At 38.8% G+C, this 18,479-nt stretch overlaps 1 protein-coding gene across 1 annotated transcript in view; it reads left to right on the plus strand.

The window, feature by feature from the left end:
• Positions 1–572: 572 nt before the first annotated feature.
• ZCCHC4 (zinc finger CCHC-type containing 4) overlaps positions 573–18,479 on the plus strand; it is a 49,237-nt gene continuing 31,330 nt past the window's right edge. Inside the window, exons 1-5 of the mRNA XM_003773341.4 lie at positions 573–1,176; positions 2,327–2,445; positions 5,597–5,679; positions 10,527–10,802; positions 11,423–11,503. Coding sequence (XP_003773389.1) covers positions 1,026–1,176; positions 2,327–2,445; positions 5,597–5,679; positions 10,527–10,802; positions 11,423–11,503 — 710 coding nt within the window. The 5' untranslated portion in view covers positions 573–1,025. The remainder of the gene's footprint in view (positions 1,177–2,326; positions 2,446–5,596; positions 5,680–10,526; positions 10,803–11,422; positions 11,504–18,479) is intronic.

Below are 18,479 nucleotides of genomic sequence, written 5' to 3' on the forward strand. Positions count from 1 at the left end.
GGAGAAAACAGCCTGAGCGGAATTTGAAACCAGCTCTTCAGACGGCGGACCAGAAGCCCCCGAGGCCTCTCCCAGCACAGAGATCAGTCATTCTTTAGTGCCTGGGAGGATACAAAATATCAGGGCCTCGGAGGATACAAAGTATCAGGGCCTCGGAGGACACAAAGTATCAGGACCTCGGAGGACACAAAATATCAGGGCCTCGGAGGATACAAAGTATCAGGGCCTCTGAGGATACAAAGTATCAGGGCCTCGGAGGATACAGAATATCAGGGCCTCGGAGGATACAAAGTATCAGGGCCTCGGAGGATACAGAATATCAGGGCCTCGGAGGATACAAAGTATCAGGGCCTCGGAGGATACAAAGTATCAGGGCCTCCCCAGGATACAAAGTATCAGGACCTCGGAGGACACAAAATATCAGGGCCTCGGAGGATACAAAGTATCAGGGCCTCCCCAGGATACAAAGTATCAGGGCCTCCCAGGATACAAAGTATCAGGGCCTCGGAGGATACAAAGCATCAGGGCCTCGGAGGATACAAAGTATCAGGGCCTCCCAGGATACAATGTATCAGGGCCTCCCCGCACTGGTTGGCGTTGGCTGTGAGGTTGGCCGAGCCCTTTGCAAACACTCGGCTGTCCCATCCTCACAGCGCTGGGAGGCCCGCGCGGTATCCCCAAGTTACAGAAGGAGTAAGGGACTTCTCCGGCTCGTGCGCTGAATTTGCACTCAGGTCTTCCTGCCTCCCGGGACAGAGCTCTCCCAAGCGCGCATTTTGCTGTGTAAAGCGAGGCTATTTAGGACATATGCGCAGAAATGGTAAAGCACCACAGATCCAAGAGCCTCAATACCTGCCCCTGCCTTGCCAGCCTACGGGGTGCAAGAGCACGCAGCAGTCCCTGCGGATGTTATGAGTCTTCCAGGCACCGCGGGGGCGACATATATGGCGTCCGGCGACGCTCTGGCCCACGCCTGGAAGCGCATCGTCGCTGGCCGCTGAGGCTTTCGGGATCGTGGCGGCAAGATGGCGGCCCCCAGGAGCGAGGCGGGAGTAACCATGGCGGAGGAGGAAGCGGCGGCAGCCGGGGTCGAGGCTGCGGGGCGGAGCGGGAGGTCAGGGGTGGAGGTGCTGGTTTCCCGAGACACGTCGGGCTCCCCTCCTCAGTGTCCCCACGGTGGGTCCTGGGGGAGTGGAGGGCCCTTCTCCCTATCGCTTCCGAGGGGCTCCTTGTACAAATCACGTCATCCTTCAGGACCTCAGTTTCCTTCTCAGTAAAATGCTAGCGGGATGGTCTCTGACGCCCCCTCCCCTCCCCAGAAACCTTGTCCCGGGAGCGCTTCCGGGAAACGCTTCCGGACTCTGCGTCGGTTTTGTCCGCGGTGTCGGGGCCTTCGAGCCCCCCCCCCCCCCCCCCCCCCCCCCCCCCCCCCCCCCCCCCCCCCCCCCGCGCATCCTGCCGGGCCCTACGAGCGTGGGCTTTCTGCTCCCTCGGGGCGGAGCGGGCCGGCCGGCGCGCGGCGGCCTTGGCTAGTTACCGACAACCCCTCGGGTTCCCGCTCGCGTAGGCGCGGGAGAGCGGGCAAGGGAGCAGGGGCCTACCCCGCCGCACCGAGAACAGCTCGGGCACAGTGTGCGCGAGCCCCGACAGACTCAGACAGCCCTGGTGGGCTGGAGGGGGAGATGGGGGAAACTGAGGCACGCTTGCCTTCTAATAGCTGTGTGAACTCGGGCAAGGCGCCTTCGCCTGAACATCCGATTTCTGGGCTGTAGATTAGTTGCGCCGTCTCAAGGATGTTTTAAGGAAAGTTTTGTAAACCTTAAAGTGCTTTACAAATGTGAATATCCGTGTCACCATTTTACAATAAAGAAGCTCCTTTCCACCACACTAAGCTTCACGGACTCACGTTTCATTTTTAAGTGAGTTCAGTTTCCAAAAGATGACATTTATTCATGACTTCAGATTATTTATTTACTTAGGTTATTCATGACTGAAAGCTGTTCCATAGAAATCTTATTAAATTAGTCAAACTGATAGATTTAGCGTTAAGGAATTGTAGAAATCAACCTGTTTTACAGGTGAGAAAAAGGTGATCTGAGGCAGTTAAAAATCAAAACCCAACTTGTGATCCAGAAAAGGAGGATTTCAACCACAGTATTAAATTTCTAAATGCTAGACTTTACCCTACTACCTTTTAACAAAGAACAAAACAACAACAAAAAAATATTTTACAATTTTCGTTAAAGTGAAACTAACAATTTTAAGTGAAGTTCTAGATAAGTTTCTTATGCAAAAACTGATGATCCTGTTAATTTTTGTCCTGTAGGTCCTACTCTTCTGTTTGTAAAGGTGAATCAAGGTAAAGAAGAGGCTCGAAGATTTTATGCTTGCTCAGCTTGTAGAGATAGAAAAGACTGTAATTTCTTTCAGTGGGAAGATGAAAAGGTATGAAAGCTTTTGGAGATATGGCGTTTTTTTTTTTCTTTCTTTTTTTTCTTTCCTGTTATGGTAAGAGAGAGGAAGTTGTAGAGCAGATAGAGTTTGGACTTGTAGTCAGTAATACTGGCTTCAAATTTGATTTCTGAAACTTAATAGGTGTATGTTATGACAGATAACCCCCCTCTGGGCTTCAGGTAACTCTCTAAGACTGAAATTATAGCTAGGGTGCTTATGATAAAGGGACTGTATCACAAATCCGATTCCAGTGCTAGGATTTCTCACACTGATGAAATCAACAGACCCTTGATGTAGTGATATGTGATATAATTAAACTGGTAATACCTAAGAATAGCATAGATTTTGAATATGAGTGGCATAGAAGATGAGCATTGTAGGACATTATGGATCATGTTTTTAAAGATGAAGACACATGGGCAGCTAGGTGACACAGTGGTTAAAGCACCAGTCCTGAGATCAGGAGGGTCTGAGTTGAAATGTGGCCTCAGACACTTAATACTTCCTAGCTGTGTGACCTTGGGCAAGTCATTTGATCCCAATTGCCTCAGCAATAAATAGACCAGTTAATTAACTAATTAATTGGGGAAAAAAAAAAAAAAACTTGTGGCCCGTAGAGATTAAGTGATTTGTTCAAAGTAACATAGCTACTTAATGACAAGAGATAAAATTAGAACTCAGGTCTCTGATTTCTAGTCCAGTGACATTTTCACTGTCTTGTGTCTGAGAGAGATCATAGGATTTAGAGCTGAGAAAGATTTTTGAGGTAAAGTGGTCCAACTCATTCATTTTACAGACACAAAATTTGAAACTGAGAGGGCTACAATGATACTTGTAAAACTACGTGTTATAAACCTATTGTAAGTTTCAAAAAAGGTAATCTATGTAAATTTTTTTTTTCAAATCTTAAGGCACTGTATAAATGCCACTTATTGTTATTATTATCTAGGGCCACATAGATAATAAAGAGCCCAAGTCCAAAGATCTTAGGATTCTACATCACATACTCCCTTTCCATTATACCATGAATGTGGTGCCCTAATCTTTTATTGGTAGAGACTAGGATTAGTGAATTTTTATTATCACAAAGATATTAATTATTGGTCAGTGAAATCTTTGTCTTGAAAACCTAGACCTCTTTCCATCTTTTAATGCTTGGGTAAGATTTAAAATCCATAAAAAGGTGTTATATACACGTGTGTGTATATATATGTATATATATGCATACAGATATATGTATGTGTATAAAAACATCCAGGGCCATTTCCAGTCATGTTGATCAATACTGGACCCAGATGGCTCTGGAGGAGAAAGTGAGGCAGGTAACTTTGCCCTTACTTAAATCCAATTCATTTGCTTGTCGTGTTATCACTTCCCTGATGTCGTTCATGGTTCTCTTTGAGAATAAGACCAAAATGTATACTTATTGTGTATCTAATTTATATTTTAATGTATTTAACATCTACTGGTCATCCTGCCATCTGGGGGAGGGGGTGGGGCGTAAGAGGTGAAAAATTGGAACAAGAGGTTTGGCAATTGTTAATGCTGTAAAGTTACCCATGCATATAACCTGTAAATAAAAGGCTATTAAATAAAAAAAAAAATCATAAAAAAAAAAAATGAATGTAATTTCTTTAAAAAAAAAAAAAAAAAGAGAGAGAGAATAAGACCAAAACAACATGTATATAAAACTACATACGATGACATGATATATATAATATGCAATTATATAATAATACAAAATGAAAGCTTTTAATTAATATTTTCCTGTATTTGGTCACATAAATTCTATTTTCTTTCATCAGGATTCTGGCAAGCAATCGTTCCCTGAAAGATAAAACAGTCAAGATATACAAAAATAGGATTCAAATAAAGACCTCTATCAATCAGCCTTAATGAATCAAAAAACTCTTTTAAAAAGAAAAGGTTTTAAAAAAAACCTTTAAAAGAAAGGTTGTAACAATATGAAAGTTAAGGAGAATTCACACCTTTTCAACCTGTCATTTTCTGTTACACAGAAAACTTGCTGGAGACCTTCCTTTAGGTCTTTTTCTATTTTGAGAGTTCTAGGACTAGTACTGACTCTCTACATTTCACTCCCTTACTCTCATCACATGAATTTGCCCATTTATTTTAATAATCAGAATTTCCTGGATGTTGTTTTTTATGCTAGTTCTTTCACATAAGGTATTATTGGAAATATGATGCAATCTGTTTATGCCTATGCATTTCTCCATTGCTTTTTGGATAATCTGTAACTTTTATTTTTTTCAAAATTAGGTATTCCAAGTTCTGTAATTATCGGGATATCATAGATGTTAAAAAAAGATATGTTTTGGGGCAGCTAGATTGTGCAGTGGATAGAGCACTGGCCTTAAAGTCAGGAAAACTTGAATTCAAATCTGACCTCACACAGTTAACATTTAGTAGCTATGTGACCCTGGTCAAGTCACCTAATCCCAATTGCCTTGCTAAAAACAAACAAACAAAAGATAAATAAAAAGATATGTTTTTGTGTTGGGGGGCAACTTAGGATTTATTAAAAGAACATTTTAAATTTCCTTAGTGCCATGCAGCTGCTCTCTTTCTCCTGTTCAGTTCTGGGCCCAGCTCATTGTCTTTCTGCAGTAGTTATCATATATATGTATTAATGTATTAACCCAGTAGACTGGCTGTTGTTTCCCCGATGAGATATTGAACGTTGGTCATGAACATTGCTAATAAAAAGCTCCACCTTTAATGATGTTGAAAATGGGCTTGTGATTAATTTCCTGTGTTACATTTCTAAATTTTGAATGATAAATTTTAGTTCTATGAAATTGAGATAATGGAGAGAATATGGTATGGAAAATAATATAAAAATGTCTAAAGCTTTTAAGGAAAATTGCTACTTTGAAGCAAATGAAATACTGTTTACTCTTTTTCTTCAGATAAAAATTCTTACATGAGTTAATTTTAGTGCTTTCAGAGGTTAAAAAGAAAGACTTTCCTAAAATTCATTAGGTTCTTCTGGCTTCTTTTAAATCAAGGGGTGATGCATCTTAACTAATTAGACTTTATGTTTCTTCATGTAAAAAATATCCCTACCATTGTTTTAGAATATTTGAGAATTTCTCTTTACATGATCTATGTTCTTTTTCAGTTGTCAGAAGCGAGACTTGCTGCCCGAGAAATCTACAACAGACGTTGCCGGCCTCCTCTATCTCACAAGCAGTATGTAGAAAGGTGCTGCTATTGTATTGCTTTTAATTATTACTTCACTGTAACTGCTTCCCCTAAAATTAACAACAATTGTGGCCAAACCTTTAAACAATTCTAAAGTATAGTTTTCGCTAGGAGGCTGGGAAAGTGAACAGAGAGCCCCTGGGACTGTAAAATATTTTACTTGGTGAATAAGATGAATCAGTGGGTTTTATTTGGAATTAGGCTGGATAGGATTGAGCAGCTAGATGCCTCAGTGAATAAAATGTTGGACCTGGATTTAGGAAGACTCATCTTCCTGAGTTCAAATAACTATGTGATCCTGGGCAAGTCATTTTCAGTTTCTTTACCTATAAAATGAGCTGGAAGAGGAAATGGCAAACCATTCCAGTGTCTTTGCAAGAAAACTCCAAATGGGGTCAGGAAGAGGTAGATATAACTAAACAACAACAAGGAAAGATAAGATTGAAAAAAGGTTAATGTTAAATTTGGGATGATTATAAAAATGGGGACAATTTTGTTATCTTTTTTCAGTGATAAGGATTTTGATCCTCAGCTAGAGCTCTTAAATTTCTCTTCTCAGAATGTGGTTCTTTGAGGGGAAAAAAGGATTATAGGAGATTAGCTGGAGTTTGATGCTTTCTTTTTCATGTAAAGTACTTTTGTGAGATATGAAGTATTGGAGAGGTGGGGAGGGAAAAGTAAAAAAACTCTTTAAATGACTGTTTTAGTTGTTTACAATTGGGTGGTAGTCTTCCTTGAGAATAGTTTTCAACTTCTTAATCATTGATGGTATCCGTCTTTTTACTTTAAATGCTTTTTTTGACACAGTTTTTATTAAAAACCAGGGATCTCAGGATCTAGAGCCAGGATAGACGTTGGGGCATCTCTTTCACTTCCCTTACGACATCAATGTCAAAACTTGAGAAGCATTTAGTGACTTGGTTTGGGTCACACAGATAAGTGGTGGAAGAGGCAAGATTCAGACTCTGGTCTTCTCATTCTAAATCCTGCCTCTTTTGGCTGTTCCTTACTTGCTGTGTCTGATGTGCTAGAGTTTGGGTCTTCCGCTAGAGGCCTGATGCCTGCAGAAGGTTAACAACCAGTAGAAAAGTACATTGATGATAATGTTGATGATAAAGTTTAATTTGAAGTCAGTTAGCAAGCATTCATTAAGTACTTTATACCAGACACTGAACTAAACACCTACCAAAAAGGAGGGGGCAGGAATCAGGGAAGATTTTAAGGATGAAATGCTATCTCAGCTGACTCTAAAGTTCTTTTGACAATATAATTTTATTAATTTGGTTTCCACTAATTTGGAATTTGCTAATTTAGATATTGTGTCACCCACAGTTTGGCTCTCAGGTGATTTTTTGATCACAACAGTTGATAAAAATCTTCCCTAAAGTTTAGAGGAATTGTCATCTTCATAGGTTAGGGAGGGTCCCATAGCAATGAAACAAATGAGGACTTTTCAGAAGTATTGAAGAATTGAACACTTGATTCACATTGAGTTTGAAATAGTTTCTTCTAAAAAATTTCAGTAGAATTTTGATTTTTTCTGAGACTTAAGAAAGTAAAGATTCCTTCAGCGTACCTTTTGCTTGTTTCCTTCCAGTTAATTTATTTTTATTTTTATGATATATAGCTTTAATGCTTATGATAACATCAGTGATCACAATGAAGTTGTAATTTTGAATTGTAATTCTTTTTTAAACTTACTTGTGCCTATTTACATATTTATTTACTTGAAAAAAATAAAACCAAATGTCTTTTAAAAGAAATTCCATGAAGGAGAATACTCTCTAAATCAAAATGGACTTCCTATTCATTTTTGGTTAACAAAGTTTTGTTGTGCTTTGATTGAATAATTTAATTTTAAAATTATGGCAGAAAAGAATGATGGTGGCTAAAAAAGCTAAATAGTATGTTATCTGATTTGTGTTACAAAACTGACATTATTGCCCTCCTCTTTGGGTTCCACAAAATAGAGCTGATCATTATTTTTCTTACCTCTTGGAAAGAGTTGTTTGGTAGAGTAAGTTCAACTGCTGTATTTATTTCTGTGGATAAGCATCAGCATTTCCTTTTAGGTTTCAGAGGACTTCTTGAAGGTGTGCCATTATGCTGCTGTTACCAAAGATGTTGACACACTCTTACTGTGACCTATAGAGTCCTAGTGAGAACATATTTGAATGCTAAAATCAGCATTAATTTATGTGCATCCAGAATAGCTTTGTTTAGTTGATATTTCATTTGGTTGTTTTTTTTTTCAGTGCTCATTTAAACTCAGATTTTCAAAGTCTGCTATTAGGGAAATACCATAAACATAATTTGTCTACTCCGGGAAAGGCAAATGGAACATCAAATGGAGATCAATAAAAATGACATTTCAAAATGCTAGCCTGCAATTTGTGAATCATGCTGAGCTGAGCAGCAGAATGAATGTTTTTTTTTTCCCTTCCTAGGTATGTGTAGTAAATATGAATAAGGAAGGAAAAATGGAATAATCAACACTCCTTCAAATCTTCACGTTCCTCTAACCAAATTTTTAAAAGCCTAAGTCTGATTATCTTAATTTAGTGATTTATTCAAATGATTATCTTGAGGAGAAAGAAAGCATACACAAGAAATCTCAAAATCCCCTCCCCCCAAATTAATAAAACTACCACCAAAAAGAATAAGTGAAGTTTATACTTGTGAGGATAAATATTTCTTTAAAAAGCAAAATATGATTCATGTGCTATAAACTTGGAATAACAGTATTAATCCTTATATTTTGATGACAAAATTTATCAAAATAAAAACATTTTTATGTAGCTAGTAATTTGAATACAGTTCCAGATTTTTTTCTTTTCAGTAGTCTTATGATTTGGCAATGTGCCCTTTAAAGAAATGATCATCGTATGTCCCTTACAGACTTTTACTATAAACTTTGAAACTGAAGCTGTATAAGGATCAATTTTTTGCTTGGCTAGAGATCTAAGCAGAGCTTTTGACCTTTTCATTGTTGTAGGAAAATATCACTGAAGAAAGTTCTTCGGCCAGTGCAGATCAATTTCTATTCTGTAACATATGGTCTTAGTTGTTTGGGATATTGCATGGCTGCATGATTTGCTCAGGGTCCTAGCCATATGGGCACTCTGTCTATTATACCATAATGCCTCAGTCAGCTCCCTCTCTCTGCCTGACCTCATGACATAGGATGTACATTGGTCTCGACTGTCGAACCTAAGCAAGGTTTTTGGTGGCCAGAGAATGGCACCCTTCAACTCAAGGCCTCTCATCAGTTCTATGATTTCCCTAGAAACCCCTCGAGGCGTAGTTATTGAACAAAAGTGTAAAATGTGGATAAAATCTATGATTGGTTGGCTGAGTTCTAGCTTCTTCCTTGCCTTTTATTTCATACCGGCCCTTTTCCCTATTGCTGCTTTGATTACTGAATCACTGAAGTTTTTTTTCCAATATACAGAGGTCATCCAAAGGGCAATTATAGGGACAGAAGCATTTGTTTTATCATCTAATCAAACAGTGTGTTGTAATAGAAAAGGGTATCAGAGTAGCAGTCAGTAAATCTGAGTTTCAATCCAATTCCTTCCCCTGTATCCCTTTGTAATGTTGTTGTAAGGTGATTTACCCCGTTGGGTTTCATCTATAAAATTAGAGTATTGAACTAGGTAGTCTCCAAGCTTCAGCTCTGAATTTATGATTTTAAATTTTGTTGACATCAATGCTCCAAAGTACCTGTCAAGGCCAAAGTTTAACATAAGACTTGGTGCTTAGATGAAATCTGATTGATTATACTGACTTTATGTTTAGTTCATTGTGTATCTGGCAAAGTCTCAGGACTTAGTTTCATCGAAATCACAAGAATCTACCCAAACTCTAGGGATCCTTTGAAGAACCATTTGATGTAACCGGATTTAGATATTTCTGACCATCATCTGACGTGACTGATGGATTTGCTCTCTCCCTTTCCTATGTTCCCATTGGTTAATGAATCCTGAATTCAGACACAGTGCCTGGCCCATAGTGAGTGCTCCATAATTGCTTTTTTCCCCCCTTTTACTTCATAACTGATGTGCATTGACAAGCATGAAAGCAATCTACATTTTTTAAACATTGACAATGACTAGTTGTTTTTGCCTCTGCCGACTTCTGCACAAGAACAATAAATTCTAAAGAATGCCGATTTTGAAAGTGGATGTAAAAATGATTGGAAACATCTCATTTGGGCCTTATGACAATCTTCTTAAAGAAAAAAAGTCACATCAGCTCTTTCATGGAGTAGACTTTGAACATGATCTGCATTATGAGCCATTTCTGTCTTTTGGGACGAAGGATTGGAGGACATAATCACCTTTTAACTGGGTTTCATCAATATTGCTGAGAATAGAATTCCTTTATAGCAAACATCTTTTCTTTAGAAGGTTATTTTTCTTGCTAAGTATGCCATAAGAGCTTGAAGAATGACCTTAACTTTTCATTTTGTAATGACTAACACACCAAGTAAGACTATTTTAACATTTAAAGCCAGAAATATAAAGATTTGTCAATAGGTTTAAACATTGTAGTTGTAATAGTGACCTCAGTTGGAGTTATATATTAAATTCACATTTAAAATGGATATTGATCTCCATTCAGTGGCTAAATTGGAGCATCTTCATTCTTATGAAATTGCTGATTCTTTTCTACTTTGTACTTATTCAACTAGATATAAATTATAACCCATGTATTTTTCTTGTCCATTTTTCAAATCTTTGGGGTTTTAAAAAGTACTTTTTGAATATTAAAATATTAATTGTCCAGTGTCTTCCATAGAAACTGACTTAAAATTTGTTCTGTCTTGTTGAATTGTGTTCTTGAAGGTATCGGAAGTTTATTGAGCTGCCTTTATCTCAAAGGAAGTTTTGCCAAACATGTCAACAGTTGCTGTTACCAGATGATTGGGGAAAGCATTGTGATCACCAGGTGCTTTATGATATCTCCATTGCTCAGCTAAAGAGGCCTAGTCAACTCCTGTATCCCCTGGAGAATAAGAAGACAAATGCTCAGTATTTGTTCACAGACAGAAGTTGCCAGTTCTTACTGGACCTGATTTCTACTCTTGGATTCAGAAAAGTTTTGTGTGTTGGAACACCGAGGTATGTTAATTTTTTAAAATTCCATCATCACTAGAAATGGATTTTTATGGAACTGATTTGTGCAAGTACCCGATTAGCCATAGTGATACACGGCATAGTTCTTGACATCAAGGAGGTAGAACCCATCTCTATTAGTTTCTTTTGGAGAAACATCTGTAGGCCACCGATGTAGGCCTATAGTGTTGTGCCAAACAGGATTGAAGATTTCATATATGGCAGCATATTCTCTAACAGCTAGACTTGCCAAATGCAGTTTAGGACATTAAGAGAAAGGAAATAATACTCATTAATATTCATTATTTTTTTAAAAGGTTTTCTGCCTTTTCTTGGAAAGATTTGTGTGTTCTCTCTTATTTATTTATTTTTTTATCCCCACTCTTCTTTTAGATAAGGAAAAGCCACTATGTTTTAAACATTAACAAAACTGATAGGTTGATTTTGAAAAACCTGTCCAAATTCTATTGCTTATTTCATTGGAAGTTTTGTGGAACTAAGCTTTCAAACATTGGAAAAGATTAATCATTTCAGTTTGTTGTTTTTTTTTTTTGTTTGTTTTGGGTTTTTTTGCTGTCTGTGGTGTTGGTAATTTCTTACTAAATTGCTTTCATTAATTGCTTCAGGCTGCATGAGCTGATCAGATTGAAAGCATCAGGCGACAAGGAGTCTGACGTTAAAAGCCTTCTGCTGGATATTGATTTTAGGTAGGTTTACAAGACATAATATTTGTTCTTTTTTCCCAAACATCTCCTGGTTTTTGCAATTTTCTTTATTTAGTTTTTTTATTATCTCTCTTTTCCCTTCAAGCTGGGTCTCAAAGGCAGTAGTTGTTTTTGAGATAACTTTTTGGCTGTTAGACATGAGAACTCGATGCTGATTCTGTTAGATTTTGTCTCTTGAGAGACAAAATCTATTCTATTCCTGTGCTTTGCCTAATCTGTTTCCGACAGAATGTAGTCCTGGCTTGTTTTTAAAGTCTGTTATTCTTTGGTTTCCTATGAGTGAAACTTCTCATTCATTTTATCCTGAAATGAATGCTGAACTCCTTCTTACTTAGACAAGAATTTGTAGAATTTTGCTTCGTCACCAAATTTTCAAGTTCTATCAAAACATATTTTTTTTGGTCCATTTCATCTGGAGAAGAGTTTATTTCCCTCCATTGGCTGCTTATTGGAGTGAAGGTGAAGACCAACTAGAGAATAATTGATTTGTTCTAATTTCATTTGCTGCCTATTGCAAACTTTTTTCTTTCTCCTCAAGTGCTTCCATGGCATACCCTTTCTTCCCCCTCTCAGATAAGGGCTTTGTTAATATTTCACTGAAAACATTTTTTTTTCCCCTCTTCTTTCTACACATTTTATTTTTTTTTAATTTCAATATTTTATTTTTTCAATTACATGTGAGGATAATTTTCAAAATTCCTTTTTATAAGATTTTGAGTTCCAGATTTTTTTCCCTCCCTCAGTTAACTCCCCTTCCCCAAGAATAGCAGGCAATCTGATATGGGTTATATATGTGTACAAAGTTGTGTTCTGAAAGAAAAGTCAGAACAAAAGGGAAAAACCATGAGAAAGAAAAAGCAAACCACAAAAAGGTAAGAATTGTATGTTTCAATCTGCATTCAGTCTCCATGATCCTTTCTCTGGATGTAGATGGCATTTTCTGTCTCAAGCTTGGAATTATCTTGGATCACTGCATTGCTGAGAGGAGCTAAGTTTATCCTAGTTATCTCATAATCTAGTTGTTAATGTCCACAGTGTTCTCCTGGTTCCGCTCACATCACTCAGCATCAAGTCCATGTAAGTCTTTCCAGGCTTTTCTGAAATCAGCCTGCTGATCATTTCTTACAGAACAATAGCATCCTATTACATTTATATACTACAACTTATTAAGCCATTACCCAGTTGATGGGCATCCACTCGATTTCCAATTTTTTGTTGCTATAAAAAGAGCTGCTGCAAACATTTTCACAAAGGTGTGGCCCTTTCCCCTTTTATGATGTCTTTGGCACAGTTCCAAATTGCTCTATAATGACTGGATCAGTTCACAGCTCTCAGCAGCAGTGCATTATTCACTGAGAATATGGAGCCCATTCTCTGAGTGTTTTATTTTCTCCCTTCTCCTGTCTTCCTGCATACACCATCCTCCCCTTCAGGAGAGGAGGCCTTTCTTTTGGCCAAGGTCAGCTTCTCCACCTGCACACTTGATCCCATCTCCTTCAGGAAGCAGCAGTGTTGCTCCCACTACTATATTTACTACTTTTCAGTCTCTGGCTCTCTCCCTTCTCCTGCTTGCAGACATCCCAGGTGGTCTCTGTCTTTAAGAACCCTTGGCTTGAGCTGAGCATCCTGCTCGTTCCCTCTCTGTCTTGTCTCTTGACTGGACTCTTGGGAAAGCTCTCTCTGTGTGCTCCTCTCTCTGTGTGTGCTTGTCTCGCTCTCAGTGTGCTCGTCTCACTGTCCTTGTGCTCATATCTCTCTCTCTCTCTCTCCACACACTCATCTCTTCTCCTGACCCCGTTGCTCAGCAGCAGCTGTTCCTTCCACACTCATCTGCCATCTCTTATTTAACAAAGCTTTGGGCCTTTTCCTCAGTCCTGCTCCTCCCTGGCCCTGATGAGGGCTCTCTCCTCCTGGATGCTGCCTCCATGCTGAGACTCCACAGCCCAGTTCTCTCTGGTACTCCTGCTTGTCCCACCAGGCCCTCTACGGACCCCAGCGCTTTACACCGGACTCACTCCCCTTCTTCCTCCGTGCATTTCATTTGGTGACCTCATCAAAGGGTTCAGTCATGGAGCCCGAGCAGCCGAATCCCACATATGTGTTCCCACATAATGTGTTCCACCCTAATCCCTCTCCTGAGTCACTGCCACCCATCCCCAGCTGCCTGCTGGACATTTTGATTGACTGTTCTTTGAGCATTCCAGCTCAGTTATCCTTCCCCTGTAGCTCATTCCTCTTCCCAGCTTGTCTCATACTGTTGAGAGCACCCCCTCTTCCTAGTGCCCCAGCTCCAAACCTCAGGGTCCCTCTCACCCCCGACCTAATCTGTTCTATTGTCAAACCTTGTTTCTGCTCGGCCATTATCTTTTCTGTATCTGCCTATTTGCACATTCACTTCATCCCCTCCAACCTGTCCCACAGCCCTCTTGCTTCTAGCCCCTTTTCATTCAGCCCCCAAAGTGGTCTCCCTAAAATGTGGGCCCACCCCTGTTGCTTCTCTTTTCAGGGAACTCCTATGACTTCCTGTTAGCTCCAGGATGAAATAGAGCCGTTTGTTTGGCCCTTAGTAAGCTGGGCACTGGCTGCCTTTCCAGATGTGCTCCGTAATTCAGGGACGTTGCCTCCTTGCCAGCCCACCCCCCATGGCGCTCCATCTCCTGGGCCGGTCTGTACTTCATACCTGGAACATTCCCCTCTCTGCCCCTTAGGCTCCCTGTAGACCCCATCTTTAACAGGAGAACTTTCACAGTCTCCCCAACAGCTGGTGCCTTCACTCTAGGACCGCCTTCCAAGTATGCTTGTATGTAAATAGTTGTATTTGATGTTCACATTATGTTGTCAATAGTGGATATTGCTTTTTTAATCCCCTGCCTTGTGACTTTCCTTTTTGAGAATATTGTCTATTGGTTTGCCCCAGTTAGAAACACATTTGTAACCACAAATGAAGTCAAAATAAGGATTGTCTTCACACTGTGATTTAAGTATATAGTCTTGTATGACTTTGCAACAAATCCCAGTGTCGGGGGTTAGCACGAGTGGCAAGTTTGTCCATCAGCTGACTCTCTCACTGTGGCACAGAGGTGATGGTGGATCTCTAGGGGCGGTAAACTTTGGTAGGTACTATCAAACTTGAAATCGAGTCTCGTCCAGGGGTCAACTTGCTAAATGCAAAAGAGGCTGACCACCAGGTTACCAGCAAAAACATACAATTTTTAACCACAGAAACTCTCAAAGACTATTTACAAAGGTTTGTGATTAGCATTAATGGAGGAGATGTCACCTCCCCATTCCTATGACAGATCCGTGGAATATTGTATATTAGAATACTGTATGTTGGAATCCTTGTGTAGGTAGCATCTAGCAGTCACTAGATGTGATTACAACAACCTGAGACTGATTATATTTTCATTTTTGTTATAAGCCTATGGCCTAAGGATTCTTTTTTGGGAAAAGTAGAGTTAATATTTGCCACAAGATAGATTCCTGCAAGCTTTAATTACAAATTTAGCTTAGAAGATATGAAACTGTATTTGGCAACCTATCATCTGGATATAGTTATTTTTAAAAAATGAATCTCTTAGGTTGATCTCATGAACTAATTTCATTCAGTTCTTGATTACATTTCCTGTGTATAGTACATGTTTCATATTTGGTAACTGACTCTTATTTAAAGAGAATGAATGGCCAAATTAAATGAATGTCCTTTTGAGTGGCTTTCTAGTGCATTCATCCCTGATTGGTTTTGTTTGCCTTATTCAGTGTAGAGAATAATTCTTTGTGGCCAATTTCATTTTAAGAGGGCATTGTTGAGTGATTTTTCATAATTTAAAATATGAATAATTATGCTCACTTGTTTGTAACTTGATGAAAGCTTGGAACGGAAATCTTGGTTTTTCTCTCCATTGCTGCCTTTAATATTTTGTCCAGGTGTCCCATGATACTATTTTTATCTAGTTCTTAATTTAAAAAAGATCAAATGGATGTTATTAAAAGAAGATATTAATCTTTTTATGAACAATGAAAAAAGATAAGGTGATGTAACAAATATATCTTTTTCTAGCCTTTGAAAGCAGAAGAAAACTATCAACTTCAGGATAGCTTCTTGTAGTTATGACTTTCCTGTTAGCTATTTTATTTGCATATTATCTATTGAAAACAAATAGTTTAAAATTGAGTTAATCATTATACTACATCTTTGTGAGATGGTCATTAACAATGACATTATGTTTATTTCTTCATGTCCACTTAAATTAAGCCATATTTTAAATATTTTCCTTTTCTCTGGGCCCTTTGTTCATCTCATCAGTATACAACTTTTTAGTTGTGAGTAGACGTGTTAACATTGTATTCAGAAATGCTAGGAAATATTATATAGAGAATGGGGACCAGTTGTTTTGCATCTGCTCGCATTACAGAATGAGAGGAAATGGGTTTTAACCATAGGAGGAAGAATATTGGTTTAAACATGATGAAAAACTGTATAGCAATAATGGCATGACTAGGAAAGACTAAGGGTGTCTAATATAATAGCCATTCACCAGTAGCAAAAGGGGAGTCAGAAGTTCTAGCATGCTATCAGCAATTTCTGGTTTTAAATCAAGTCAGTTCGGATTTCCTTGGATTTTTCCAGACTTTCCACCTGGGCCCTCCATTCAACAAGATGATTAGCCATTGGATATGGTCATCTGATTACTATAGAATTAGTATAGAATGTGGATCATTCAGGTGCAGCCCTTCAGGAAGCCTATGAGATAGAGCCTATGAGTTCCAGAGGGCTTTTGTTTTTAATGTGGTTCACTAATATAGTATAAGTAGTTCAGGAATGGCAACATGATGTAGTAGAAGGCTAGAGGAGTAACATTGGAGTTGGAAAACCTAGATTTAAGTTTTGCATCTCACCCAACTTGCTTTGTGAACATGGGCAGGACACTTAACCCTTTAGTGCCCCATACAACTATAAGATTATAGTAGGTAGAAGGACGTTCCATACTGAAATTCCTCATCCTGGACTTCTATTCTTGAAACTCCTTTTTCCACAAATCTGAGGGGAAACAAATTTCAATTTAAGAAACTATTTAGAATTAAAAAATGTCTTCAGTGCTTCCAGAATGCTATAACCACAGTCTTTTAGAGACTCTTCCCAGTGGTGCATTTCATAACCCATCTAGACCTTTTCATCCTGTGCCTTTCCATACTCTCTCATAAAAATCTTCCCCAAGCCACTGAAGGGTTTCTTTTGAAGACCTTTAAAAGTCTTTTAAGAGGGGCAGCTATGTGGGGCAGTGGATAGAGCACAAGCCCTGAAATCAGGAGGACCTGAGTTTAAATCTGACCCCAGACACTTAACACTTCCTAGCTGTGTGAACCTGGGCAAATCACTTAACCCCAATAGCCTCAAGGGGGGAAAAAGTCTTTTAAGATTTCATGAGTTCTAGTGTCAGACTTGAGTTGTCCATCATTCTCTCTGCATAACCAGCTCATCTCCTTTTCTAGCCATATGTAAAATCATTCTCATGAATATCATAAGTAATGAAAACAGATATATGGATCATTCTTTGCTGATGTCCTCTTGGTCATTTTTGATAATAATACCATCCCAGACATTTGGTGTCTTCCCTTCTTTTGATATACTTTGAAAGAATTGTTCCCTTGATGCTTTCAAAATCATTATTTCTTATGTGAATTTATTCTGATCTTTATTTAGGCAAGTGGCACTTCCTTACTTCATCTTTTTAATTGCCATTTGTGTTTCCTCATATAGTGTGTGTGTGAGTGTTTGTGTGTGTGTAAGGTGGTTCATCTGCCATTGAAGATGAAATTGCTCTAGAAATCCTGGAAGATCTGTTTTGGTTTACGTCCATTTGTTGTCCTTTTAATTTAATCTACCAGTACTCTAGATTCTGATTTCATTGAGTATGACATCAACTTTCTGTAACCTTATTTTTCCCTTCATGGCTTTTAATTGTTCTGTGAGGCAATGTATTGCTAGTAATTTCCTACCTTCTTTTCCAAATAAGTCTTATTCTAAGCTAGTGTTGCCCTTGGCTGCCAATTGTCTCTCTTTGGCAAGTTGATTAACTGTTTCTTGGCTGAGTCCATTCCTGGGCCCCCTGTGATAGTGACTGTTTTACATTGGTTAAATGTCTATTATAAATGAAGATCATCAGTTGATGTCATTTTCTTCAGCCAATTACTATTTTTCAGTTAATAGCTTATTTGAATAGGACTGAAGCTTTTATAATTGTATGCTATGTCTTCATATCATCTTCCTAATTTGGTATGGATTTTCCCCTTAGTACTAAGTAGTCTGTGATCAGACTACATATACAGAGTCAGAAATGACTCCTCACTTGGTAATCGTTTTCCTGTCTGTTGGATTATTTAATTCGTTTCCACTTTTTAAAATAACATTTGATTCTTTTTTTCATGAGGTATCTTCTTCCTCTTTTTTAAGGAAGGGTTCATGACATACGGCGGTGAACCTCCCAAGTAGTATCCAAGCTTTTGGCCCTTATTTCCTTCTTAATTCCGAACAAATTTTTTGGCTGTCTTCTCTGTGCTCACCCTCAATTCACATCAATCTGACCAGGTATCATTGTCTTTGGCGACTTGATTCGGACATTCTCATCAAGTTCTTCATAGAATTTTTTCTTCCTTTGCAATAGGCGATAGCACATAAAGTGCATTTATCTTCATAGAAGTCTTTTGTTCTTCTACGGCGTTCAGTTCCTCTCACAGTATATTACCTCTTTGGTTGTTGAACAAAGACGTCACATTTCAAATACTAAGAGTTCAATGAATATTTATAAATAATGTAAAAACTGATTTTTTTTTTGAGGGGGGGAGGTGCTGCATGTGCCATCCCCTCCCCCATCTCTGCTTCTCAACTATCATTGCTAGAAATGGAAGTTGGCAAGGGGAGAGATGGAGCTCTTAAATAGACTTGAGGAACATTCAG

Source organism: Sarcophilus harrisii, chromosome 6 (genome assembly GCF_902635505.1).
Source record: "Sarcophilus harrisii chromosome 6, mSarHar1.11, whole genome shotgun sequence".
Lineage (NCBI taxonomy): Eukaryota > Metazoa > Chordata > Mammalia > Dasyuromorphia > Dasyuridae > Sarcophilus > Sarcophilus harrisii.